The sequence below is a fragment of the Phyllostomus discolor genome, chromosome 5 (assembly GCF_004126475.2).
Source record: "Phyllostomus discolor isolate MPI-MPIP mPhyDis1 chromosome 5, mPhyDis1.pri.v3, whole genome shotgun sequence".
Taxonomy (NCBI): Eukaryota; Metazoa; Chordata; class Mammalia; order Chiroptera; family Phyllostomidae; genus Phyllostomus; species Phyllostomus discolor.
This window is the reverse complement of record NC_040907.2, coordinates 49149555-49162966: the sequence shown is the minus strand read 5'-3', so window position 1 is coordinate 49162966 and position 13412 is coordinate 49149555. Positions and strand designations below refer to the sequence as shown.

Genomic DNA, 13412 nt, shown 5'->3' with positions numbered 1-13412 from the left:
GAGGGGCAAAAAGGAAGGCAGGAAGCCAAGGCAAGATGACTTGGGCACATCAGGTTATCCAGAACAAGGTGTGTTTGGCCAATGCATGTAGGGCAGATATTAAAACATTGAGTTTATAGATGCTAGAAACATATTTAATATACAGGTGCAGGCTCAAAGTAAGAAGATAATTTTAATTAATAAAGTTTTGATTTTGCTAGAAATTACAGTGAACTTAAAGAAGAAAAGGGGAGTGAGAGTGTAAGGAGTGATTATAACAATTAACTATGGATTATATTAATGAACCTTAAACTCAGGAGGGAAGAGATTGCATGAGAGGAGTGGATAAGGGAGTAAAGTAGGGTAGAATCAAGGGTTTGAGGGTCATAATAGAATTGAAAGTTGTTTGAAGTTGGGGTTTAAGAGAGTATATAAACTAGAAAAGGAGGAGGTGATGGTTGACCTTGCTATGACCATGAGAACAAATAACTGACATAGCAAGGAGGACAATATCATTTACATGAGAAGACTTCAAGGAGCTAAGAAGCCATAGTATAAGGATTACCTTCATAGATATTGAAATACTCAGGAATTATGCCAGGAGTAGTATTGGAGAGAGTCAGTAATTCAAGATATAAAATCTTCAGGGGACAAGAGAAAGGAAATAGCGTTGATGATGGTAGATTGCTAGAAGGAAGTGGAGTATAAGTAGTCATTGAATCCATGGGTTTTATTACATTTACTCAGGAATAGTATATATGGTGTGAAAACAGGTAACTGAGGTTTGAGCCTAAGTGTATTCCTCAAAAGAGGAAACTAATTAACCAAAAATAGAATGGGAAGACTGGATTTTTGTAATGATGAGAGGGCAAATGTCAAGGAGAAAGAAAATAAGAATTGAAGATAATGTTAAAAGAGTGATTTCCTTGATGCCTTGTGTATTCTCGATTAAGTAGAAAAAGAAGAGAAACCTAAAGGTACTAATTGGCAGAAAATGGGAGGGCCAGGTGACTGGAGGTCCCAAGGAGGCTGAAGAATAAGAGACAGTGGTATGCAGAAACCAACCAAGTTGAGAAGTTAATGTTAAGAAGGGGGGGGGGGGTTGTCAACTGTCAGATGCTGCAAAGATAAGTACTGACAAGAATCCCTAGGATTTGACAATTTGAAGGACTAGATGATTTTTAATGAGAATAGTTTATATGCAATAGGAGAGGAGAGAACAGAACTTGATTATAGTGAATAAATTGAATAAATGAAACAAATAAGAGGAATAAGGAAGTAGCCAATATTGTCTAATATTTTAAGTTAGATACGAAAGGAAGGAGAAATATAGTAATAGATAGAGGAAGACATAGCTAAAGGAAAGATTTTTAAGTTTCAGGGGATGACTGGAGCATAATTATATTCTCAAGGGAAAAAATAGGAAATAAGATGTAGAAATTAGGGAATTATTGATGGAGATGACTCTGAGAAAGTGGTAAGAAACAAGTTTCAAAGCATAGATGGCAAGATAGCTTTAGATAAGAATGGCAACTCTTACTGAAAGAGGAAAAAGGAAATGAAAATGGGGTTATATGAGTTTGTAGAATGTGCGAGAAGAATATAATGAAGGTAGAGAAATAATTTAAGGAGTTTTTACCTGACTGATCATTTTTATTTTCTTAGAGATGTTAGAGATAAAGTCATTTAGAGACTGAAGGGGAGAGGGTAAGGTAAAATACTTGAAAAGAATGTAGCATAAACAGAATTCACTTATTCATTTACTTAAAAAATACTTATTTTGTGCCCACAATATACTGGGCACTGTCCTGGGTTCTAGCGATATAACAATGAGGAAGACAAAGTTCGCGTCCCAAACATGCTTGTATACTAGTAGAGGAGTAGACAACAGCAGTGTCAAGTATTAATAAATGTGATGAATAAAATATGAAAAACAGATTGATGTCATTTAAACATTTTATTTTTGTCTGATCTTTTATGGATTGAAAAGTAAAACTTGTTAAAAATGTTTTCTTTAGACATGTATTTTCTTTTTAAAATCTAAAAGCAGTTCATCCTTATCTTATAAAAATCCACAGTACAATCAAAGTACTAGAATGAATGAATAAGATTTTTTTTCTTAGTGAATTCACAGAGTAGATCCAAAATAAAATCAAAAATTTTCCCTGAGATATAAACATTTTGATTATAACTTTTCTTCTTTTTAAAAATTATTATGTAATTGTAAAAGGACAAAAATTATATTCTTCCCCAGGTTGATACTCAGGCTTCAATCTGCCTGTGCAGCCACACTGTACACTTTGTGTTTACTGCGTGTCAGGCACTTTCTAACCATAATATATAAATTAATTGTTTTAATCCTCAAATAACCTACGAATTAGATACCATTATTATCCTCATTAAATACATAAGAAAACAAACCCAGAGAAATCAGTGCAGACTTTGGATCTGACTTCCGGGATTTAAATTTCAACCTTAGAAGGAATGTTCCCTTCTAGGTTTCTGTGATTTCATATAAATAATAGTAGAGTTATGTGGAAAAATTGACATAATGCATGTAAACATTTTAGGCCTATGTTTACACATAATGAACTCCTAAGTAGCTATTATCATTTCTTATTTATATGTTTAGATTGTTTCCATGTTTCTAAAATGAACATCTTTTTTTTTTTATTGTTGGTTAGTTTTTCTTCAATTGTGGATCCTCTGTATTATGTGTTCTTTTCCTGGTATAGGAATGTTGGCTCACAGCCAAAGAAGTCTATTAGCTTTACTGGCTCAGTAAAAAGAAATCAATCGAAAGGGTATGCTGGTGCAAACCAAAGCAGAATGGGTACGTCAAGAATCTTGACAATTCTACCAGAGACAAAAGTAGAAAAAATGAATATTTCCTCCACAAAGCTAGTCTCACAGGTAATATTCTTTTTTTTTTTTAATTTGTTTCTAGAGAGGGAGGGAGAGAAACATCAATGTGTGGTTGCCTCTCACGTGCCCCCAACTGGGGACCTGGCCTGCAACCCAGGCATGTGCCCTGACCTGGGAATCGAGCCTGCGACCCTTTGATTCGCAGTCCGGTGCTCATCCACTGTACCACACCAGCCAGGGCTATAGGTAATACTCTTTAGAATTTTGAGTTCATTTGAAAATGAATTTTGAGTTCAAGGTAGAAAATATGCTGCTTTGAAAGAATTGCTTTTAATGTTGATGTATTGATTTTATTAGTCTTTACCATATAACATACCTTACAGTGTAATATTATTAGTTGGCTCCTGTAATTCATTATTGGTAGTAATATTAGAGTGGAATGAGAATAGTCTACTCATGACTTTAAGAACTAGTTGGTCATAATATTAATTGTAACTGTCTAGTTATAATATAGACTATAACTGTTATCCCCTCTTTTATGCAGTATAGTCTAAAACATATAAAATGAATTGTCATAAAGTAGATTATCTTATCTCCTTAGAGAACTTATAATTAAGAATTGACTTTTTAAAAGCATTAATCAAAGTATAACATACTTTGCTATAGAGGCCTGTGATACAGAAAAGTTTATAATATATAAATGTGAATGGACTAGGCAATGATTTTTTAGATATGACATCAAAAACACAGTCCATGAAAGATAAAATTGGTAAACTGGACTTCATCAAAATTAAAACTGGTCTTTGAAAGATACTGCTAAGAGAATAGAAAGGAAAGCCACACAATAGGAAAAGTTATTTACAAAACATATATCTGATAAAATACTTGTATCCAAAATATATAAATAATGTTCAAAACAATATTAAGACAACCTAATTTTTTAAAATGAGTAAAACATTTGAACAAACACCAAAGTACATATTCAGATGGCTAATGAGTGCATTCAAGATACCAGCATTAGTCATTAGGAAAATGCAAAGTAAAACCATGAGATACTGCTACACACCAACTGGAATGGCTAAAATTAAAAGACTGATCATACCTAATGTTGGCAAGTATGTGAAGGAGCTAGAACTCTCATATACTGCAAAATGAAAAGCAACTTGGCAGTTTATTAAATGTTAAATATATAGTTACTATAGCATCCAGCCATTTCACTTCTAGGAATTTTCCCAAGAGAAAAGAAATTATAGGTTTGTACAAGGACTATATATACATGGATGTTCATAGCAGTTTTATTTATAATAGCCAAAAAATGGAAATAGCCCTATATTATTTTAATAAATGAATAATATTTTCATATATATTACATGTACTATTATCTTAATCAGCTCAGGCTGCTATAACAAATTACCATGGAGTGGCTGGCTTATAAACAAAGACATTTATTTCTCACAGTTCTGGAGGCTGAAAGTCCAAGATTAGGGTGCCGGCATGATCAGGTTCTGGTGAAGACCTTCTTTCAGGTTGCAGACCACCAGCTGCTCACTGTATCTTCATATGGCAGAAAAAGATTTAGGTAGCTCTCTTGGCCACTTTGTATAAGGGCACTAATCTCATTCACAAGGGCTCCAGCTTCTCATTACCTAATTGCCTCTCAAAGGTTCCATCTCTCAATTCCATCTCATTGGGATTAGCATTCCAACATGTAAGTTTTGGGAATATACAAATATTCAGTTCATAATAATTGTATATACATAGGGTATACACATTTATATGCTATACATATATAAAACACATACATATTACATAGTATGTAAAAGGGATAACCATGACCAAGTAGGGGTAATGCATGCAAAGTTGTTCCAACGTTTAAAAATCATTACTACTTGCCATATTAATAGGCTGAAAAAAAAGAGAGAAAAAACTGATAACAGAAAAGCATTTAGAAAAAATTTAACATTCATTCATGATTTAATTTTTTTTGATATTTTAACTAAATTGAAAGAGAAAGGGTTTCCTTAGCAGCATTCTGTAAAATCTATAGCTAACATACATAATGATGAAATACAGAAACAGGACAAGGATGCCCACTTTTGTGACTTCTGTTCAACATAATAGTGGTTGTTCTAATGAGAGCAATTGGGCAAGAAAAGACATGAAAGTCATTTAAAGTGGAAAGAAAGAAGTAAAATGATCTCAGTTCACATATGACATGATCTTATGTATAGAGAACCCTAAAGATTTCACATTAAAATAAATTCAGAAAAGATAGGAAATTAATGCAAAATATCCATTGTATTTCTATACAGTGAGCAATGAACACTCCAAAAAGAAAATTAAGAAAAAGATTTCCATTTACAATAGCATCAAAAAGAAGAAAATACTTAGGGATAAACTAAGGAGAAGAAAGCCTTGTACACTGATAACTATAGGAATTGCTGAAAGACATAAAAGAAAACAATAATAAATGAGGAAAAAATCCCTTCTGCATAGATGGGAAGATGTAATATTGTTAAGATGTTGATACTACCCAAAACGATCCATGTATTCAATGCAATCCCTATGAAAATTTCAATGATATTTTTTACAGAAATAAAAAAAAACTATCCTAAAATTCATAAGGAATATCAAGGGACTCCAAATAGCTAAAACGACCTTGAACAAAGTTGGGGATCTCATACTTCCTGATTTTAAAACATACTCCCTGGTTGTAAAAGTTGCAGTAATCAACACAGTATAGTATAGCATAAAAAAAGAAATATAGTAGTCCAATGGAACAGAATATAGGGCCTGGGAATAAATCCTCAATATATGTCAAATGATACTCAACAAGAATGCCAAGATTATGCAGTGGGGAACAAATGGTCTTTTGCATGAGGGTGATGGGGAAAGTGGATATTGACATGAAAAGAATGAAGTAGGTTTCTTATACCATAGCCAAAAATAACACAAAATGAATCAAAAGATCTAAAGGTAAATGCTAAGACTATTAAACACTTAGAAGAAAACATAAGGGAAAAAACTTTTTGACACTGGATTTGACAATGACTTCTTAAATGTGACAGCAAAAAAGAGAAAATATATATATATTGGACCTCATCAAACATTAGAAACTTGTTTCTAATGATTAAAGGACACAACAGCAAAGTGAAAGGCAATCTGTGGGATAAGGAAAAAAAATAGAAAATCAAGTATCTACCAAGGAAGTAGTATACAAAATATACAAAGAACACTAACTCACAACAAACAAATAAACAGCCCATTTAAAAATGGACAAATAACTTGCATAGATATTTTTCCAAAGAAGATATACAAGTAGTCAACAGGACATGAAAAAATGCTCAACATTAAAAATCATTAAGGGAATGCAGATAGAACCACATGAGATGCTACCTCACACTCATTAAGATGGCTACTTTAAAAAGAAAACTAAACGTAGAAAATGGCAAGTGCTAGTGAGGATATAGAGAATTAGAACCTTTATATACTGTCAGTAGCAATGTAAAATGATGCAGCTGCTATGGAAAACACTGTTGTGGTTCCTCAAGCAATTAAAAATAGAATTACTATATGGTTCAACAATTCCATTTCTTGGTCTATAACCAAAAGAATTGGAAGCAGATACTTGAAGTGCTATTTGTACACCCATGTTCATGGCAGCATTATTCACAATAGCTAAAAGGTGGAAGGAAAACAATTTTCCATCAACAGGTAACTGAGTAAACAACATGTGGTATATGTAATATACATAAAATGGAATATTTTTCAGCTTTAAAAAGGAAGAAAATTCTGACACTTCTACAACATAGGTGAATATTAAGAAAATAATTTCTTTAACAATAAAAGACTAGGAAATAAATGGGAGCAGTAAAATTTATGCTCTGGAAACCATAAGACATTACTGAACAAAATTAAAGAAGATCTAATAAATAAGAAAGCATTTAAAATTCATGGATTAGAAGACCTACCATTGTTAAGACGTTGATACTCTCCAATCTGATCTGCAAACTGAACATAATTCTTATCAGAATCCTAGCTAACTTCTTTGTACAAGTTGACAATTCAAAATATGCATAAAATTGCAGGGAACTCAGAATAGTCCAAATTAAAAAAGAAGAATGAAGTAGTAAGACTCACACTCCTCAAGTTCAAACTTTACTACAAAGCAATATTAATCAAGATAGTGTGGTACTGGCACAAAGATGGATCAATGGAATAGAATTGGGAGTCCAGAAATCAACACATATGTCAGTATTCAACATATTTTCAATAAGGATATGAAGAGCATTCCATAGAAAAAGGATAATCTTTTCAATGAATGGAGACGGGATGATCGCGTGGACACATGCAAAAGAATGAAGTTGGACCTTTACCTCACACCATATAAGAAAAGTTAATTCAACATTGAACCAGAAATCTATATGTAAAAACTAAAATTAAAAAAAACAAACACAAATAAAACTTGTTGCCCAGACTCAGTGGATGGGTGTCATCCTGCAAACCAAGAGATCACCAGTTAGATTCCCAGTGAGGGCACATGCCTGGGTTGTGGGCCAGGTCCCCAGTTGGGGTGTGCCAGAGGAAACTAATCAATGTTTCTCTCCCTCTCTTTCTCCCTCCCTTCCCCTCTCTCTAAAAGTAAATAAATAAATAAAATCTTTTTAAAAATAAATAAAAACACTGTTAAACAAAAGATGACAGTATCAGTCATAATATATGACTATCTAAATTTTAAAAACAGGCAAAACTAAATTACATTGACAAACATGGTAAATACAAAGTGCTAGCAAAATTTTGGAGCAACCAGAACTCTCATATTGTGTTGGTGGGAACCACTTGAGGAAACTTTAGCAGTACCTGTTAAGGATGAACATATATATAAGTTACCCAGAAATTCCATTCTTAGGTACATACCCAACATAAATTCATATAGCATGTTCAGCAAAACATGTACAGCAATATCCATAGTGTTGCCATTTGTAATAGCCAAAAAATTGGGACCTACAAAAATGTCTGTGAACAATAAAATCAATAAATAAAAGTATGACATTCACACAGTGGAATATTGTACAATGAAAATGAGCCATCTACAACTGTCCTTGATAATATGAATTAATCTCACAAATAAAATGGACAAAAGAAACCAGATACCAAGAGTATGATTCCATTTAAATAAAGTTTTAAAACAGGCAAAACTAATTCATGGTATCAGAATAATTGTTGCCTTTGGTGGAAGATAGTGTCTCTCATGAAAAGAACTTCTGAGATGCTGGTAATTTTCTGTTTCTAAATCTGAATACTGGGTACATGGGTTTGTTCAGTTGGTGAAAATTTATTAAGCTGTGCATTTATGTTTGTACTTTATGCATATTTAACTTCAATACAATATATAAAAAGTAAATGCTACTATTTAGGAGTGCATGCTTAATAAAACTATAAAAACAAGAAAGGAAATGATCACAAAAATTAAGTTAATAATTATCACTGAGAGGCATGTTCTCAGCTGTGATGCGGAAGGGGCAAAAGCTAGGGTCCCTAGATGTGACTCAGACAGGCCAAGTCTACTAGAGCTTCTGTGAATGTTCTATTTTTTTGTTGTTGTGATTCTTAGAACACTTGCCTTATATTATTTAACTACACATATAGTTTTAATTACATTTCTGTGTGCATTAAATTTCATAATTGAAAATGTAACCATAATTTAACATTTCAATTATGCTATATTTTCTCATGGCTACAGCCACCTCTGTTTTCTTGGAATATGTAAATAAAGCCCTGTGTTTTTACCCATTATCTAGCCTTCTTTACAGCTTAAGAGAAGTCTGCTGGGGTGATGGGAATGGAGAAATGACTGCTTGGCACCAGCCATGAAAATCCACAGGTGTCCACAGTAAATCTACAAATTCCTGTTTGAAGAGAGATAGCACCAAAATGAGAGGAGGAAACCCCTTCCCTTTCCTGTGTTCCCCTCTCAGGAGAAGCAGTGCATTGCATTCTCCTCCCCCTGATCTTTTTGATCTGCTTTCCCCCTCCATCCTTATAAAAACCTCTGCCTGCACTGAGATTTTCAGATGAATTTTTCTGAGGATATGAATTACCAATCTTGAATTACTAGCAATTTGAAAATAACCTCTTTCCTTTCTCACCATCACCTATCTCATGAATTAGCCTTTTGCTGTAGCAGGCAGCTGAACCTGAGTTTGGTTACAAAAAGATAAAATAGTAGGCAAAAACAAACCAAGAATACAAAGTGGGGCAAAAATAGGTTTACAGTTGTGAGTATGCAAAACACAGAGCATATTCTTGTGTTATTGTTTATTAATTACTGTATTATTTTCCATATGAACAACTGTAAACCTACTTTTACCCCACTGATATATAATCTGGAAATGCTTATTAATAAAAGTTTTCAATGGAAAGGAAAGTTTTGCACTTCCAGTCAAGCTGGCAGCATAGGCAGACATGGCTCACCTCTTTGCACAATCACATCAAAATTAAAACTAAAATATAGAACAACCATCACTCAGAAACATCAGAAATCAAGTTGAATAGAAGTCTGATAACTATGGACTAGAGAAACGACATCCATGCAGACTGGTAGGAGGGGCTCAGACACAGAACGGGCTGGTCCCTCACCTACATGTGGTGGATAAAAATTTGGGAGGGATATCTCAGGATCAAGGAGTCCCAGCCCCATACCAGGCTCCCCAGCCCAGGGTTCCAGTGCCAGGAAGATGAATCCCCGCAACTTCTGGCTATGAAAACCAGTGGGGATTGAGTTGGTGGAAGAAACTTCTGGAGCACCAAGTAGTTACTCTTAAAGAATGTACACAGGGACTCACTTAGACTCACTCCCAGTAAGCACCGGGATTGCAGCTTGAAAGGCACCAGCATAATGGGAGAAACTGAAGTATCTAGCATCAAGGTGAGCAGAGGCCAATATCCCTTTTCTAAACATGCCCCCACACACAATAGAGCCAGCAAGTTGGTGCCATATCTGAGATTCCATCAAACTGGCTAACACTGTTTGACCCACTTTGGAGATCCCCAGAGACTCCACACCACCCAATATATGGACCCACGAAAACTGCTTTTCCATATGAATGGCTGGTCTTGGCTGATGTACAACTTCCTAAATCCTCTCAAACAAGCAACAGCTGGCCTCAGGGAGCCCTAGGCCTGGCACTAGCAGCAGCCAGCCTAGATTTACAACTTGGCTTCATCTGGGAATCTCCAAGCCCAACACACCTAGCAGCCATCTCAGATTGCTTTATAGCTCAGGCAGAGTGGCCCTGGAAGACACAGATGGGGGCTGACCTGGGCCCTAACCACCTTGGAAACCTGAAGGCCAGCATACCCAGTGAACAACTACAGGCCATGTTGTAGCACCACCATCCTGCCCTTGCACAGCTGATCCTCTATGGAGGGTGGAGATTTATGGTAAGTGTAACAGCCAATCCTTGCAGCTGACTGGTCTGGGTAAATCGTTCCCATTGATCTGCCAATAGCAACCAAGGTTCAACTGTAAGAGGAGGATATACTCAACCCACATGAATGGTGCACCTCAAGTACCTAGCTGGGGTGAGATGGGTGGCTGGATCCTATAGGACACCTACTATATTAGGCCACACTACCAAGCATCGAGTCAAAGCAGTTCTCCCTAATACATAGAAATAAGCACAGGCAGGCTGCCAAAACAAGAAAACAAAGAAACACAGCCTAAATGAAAGAACAGATCAAAACTCCAGAAAAACAGTTAAGTGAAATGGAGATAAGCAATCTTTCAGATGCAGAATTCAAAACGCTAGTTATAAGGATGCTTAGGGAACTTTAGTGAGTACCTAACAGCATAAAAAAGATCCAGTCGTAAAGAAAGGATACATTAACTGAAATAAAGAACAATTTAGAGGAAAACAACAGTAGAGTGGGTGAAGCTGAGAATCAAATCAATGATTTGGAAAATAAGGAAGCAAAAAACAACCAATTAGGACAAGAAGAGGAAAAGAGAATCCAAAAAAAATTAGGATAATGTAAGCAGCCCATGGGACAACTTGAAGCAATCCAACAGTCACTTCATAGTGGTGCTAGAAGGAGAAGAAAAGTCAGAAGAGCAAGAAATTGGAAATCTATCTGAAAAAAATAATGAAAGAAAGCTTCCCTAATTTGGTGAAAGAAATAGACATGCAAGTGCAGGAAGCAGAGAGAGTCTCAAACAAGATGAATGCAAAAAGGCCCACTCCAAGACACATCATAATTAAAATGCCAATGGTCAAAGACAAAGAGAGAAAAGCTAGACTATAGCAAAGCTGGACTATAGACTTAAAGAGCACATAAAGAGCTTCCCAAACAAGAAAAAACTAAAGGAGTACATCATCATCAAACCATATTATATGAAATGTTAAAGGGGCTTATTTAAGAAAAATAAGATCAAAACTATGCACCATAAAATGGCAAAAAATACATATCTATCAAGAATTGAATCTAAAAAAACAAACTAAGCAAACAAGAAGAACAGAGACAGAATCATGGATACGGAGAGCATTTTGATGGTTGCCAGATGGGAGGGGGGTGTGGGTGAATGGGTGAAGAGGTGAGGGGATTAAGAAGTACAAATAGGCAGTCACAGAATAGCCATGGGGATATAAAGTAAAGTATAGCAAATGGAGTAGCCAAAGAACTTAACACGCATGACTCATGGACATGAACAATGATGTGGGGATTACCTGAGGGAGTGGGGGATGCTTGTTGGAGGGGGAAGAAGGGGAAAAAATCAGGACAACTGCAATAGCATAATCAATGAAATATAATTAAAAAAGAAAAAGGGCAAAAAAGAATGTAAGGTTTTTAAAACTTATACAGAAAAAATAAATATACAAAATAATAGCAATCTAGATGAATAGTAACCATCTTTCTGAATTTTCTCAAAATATACATTCTTGTATATAGGTAAAACATAAAACTTAAAATGTATGCCTACTTAAGAAACTTTTTAAACGTAAAATCTCATATTCAATTTTTCATGTTTATCCTGCCCTAGAAATATTATACTTATTTTCTACTACTTTTATTTCTATATTCTAGGACTTATTATTTATGAACCTCACCTTGTAAACTCATTTCATTTTATGTTACCATTTTCCACAGGTGTTTGATGCACATGGAGTTGATGTTACTCCTAGACCTCTTTACCATCCAGATCCACATCTTGTTTCAGGAAAGCCAAATAAACTATTGACATCACAAGAAGGATCATTTGTATCAGAATTCGTAGGTTCACATACCCTTTACCAAAATACACTAAATCCTAGTGTGTTAGGGCTGTTTACAAGGTAGAGTATACTATTCTATACTTTTTAAAATATCATATATAGGGTCTTTTAATTTAAGTTGCATACATGTAACTTGGATGTATGTTGTCTCCTGTCTCCCAGCTCTACTCTATCATCTTTATGCTCCTCTCATAAATAATCCAATTAGATGGAGCGCTTTGCATGTCTTAAGTTCTCCTGCACTCATACCAAAATATTTTTGAAAAAATATATAAATATTCCTCTCTGTTTCCTGCAAAACCAAAAGGGTAGGCTAGTGTTACAGACCTACAGACACATTTGTTCAGTTGCTTATCTCCTGCAATTTATGGGGGAGAATGGCTTTTTCTCTTTTCCTCTATTCTCTGATGCAAATCCCTATTCTCCTAGGGTTTGATTTCTCTATTGTTCTACAATTTTCTTTTTTGTAAATGAAATGTTATGCATTTACTATGTAGATACTAATAAACTTGAAATTTTATGAATGCTTATAGTGGAGATGTTCAGAGTCTTTGCAATAATTAAACAATACATCCTAAAACAATGTAAAGATCATGGGGGAAATATTTGAATGTGTAATTTTCAGTCTGACAAATTAAGAGTTCCAGATATTAGCTAAGCATGAGATTTAGGGGGTGGAAATGCTGCTCTAGAGTATCCATGGGAGTGTTCAGCAAAACAAAGGATATTTCCGTAAACTTGACCCACCCTTTTGGAGGGAAGTTGGGACTATAAATAGAAAAGAGAAAAAAACCATTTAATATCATGGGTAATTTTAAGTTCATATATTTAAGGAAATTATTATGGGAGTCTTTAATGTATTGATTTCCCTCTGAGTACATAGATTTTCCTTAAAATAGATCTTAAGAGGACCTTTATCAAATTGAGTGAGTCACATTTAAGATGGGATTTAGATAATGAGCAGAAAACTGGTGAAAAATGAAAGGAATCATGTTCTAGGCTGAGGTCCTGAAGATTGAGGAATTAAAAACAGATGAAAAAGGGAAGGCAAGAGTGATACTGAAAATGGAGAGTCTGGGAAGGGAGGCTGTATTTTGGGTTTTTACCCTAAATATATTGGGAATCCATTGAAGGAACTTTAGGCATAGTTTTGACATGTCTTATGTTTAAAATATTTTTTAAATGACTATTTACTTAATATTAAAAATCAACTTCATGTTGAAGGACTAATTAATTTCTATCTTTTTTGCTTAATATTTTAGTATAATTGGTTTCTCACTCTGATGTTTTCATTTA

General features: G+C 34.6%; 1 protein-coding gene across 1 annotated transcript in view; it reads left to right on the top strand.

The window, feature by feature from the left end:
- DNAI4 (dynein axonemal intermediate chain 4) overlaps positions 1–13412 on the top strand; it is a 72678-nt gene that overhangs the window by 10240 nt on the left and 49026 nt on the right. Inside the window, exons 2-3 of the mRNA XM_028514055.2 lie at positions 2715–2892; positions 11992–12176. Coding sequence (XP_028369856.1) covers positions 2715–2892; positions 11992–12176 — 363 coding nt within the window. The remainder of the gene's footprint in view (positions 1–2714; positions 2893–11991; positions 12177–13412) is intronic.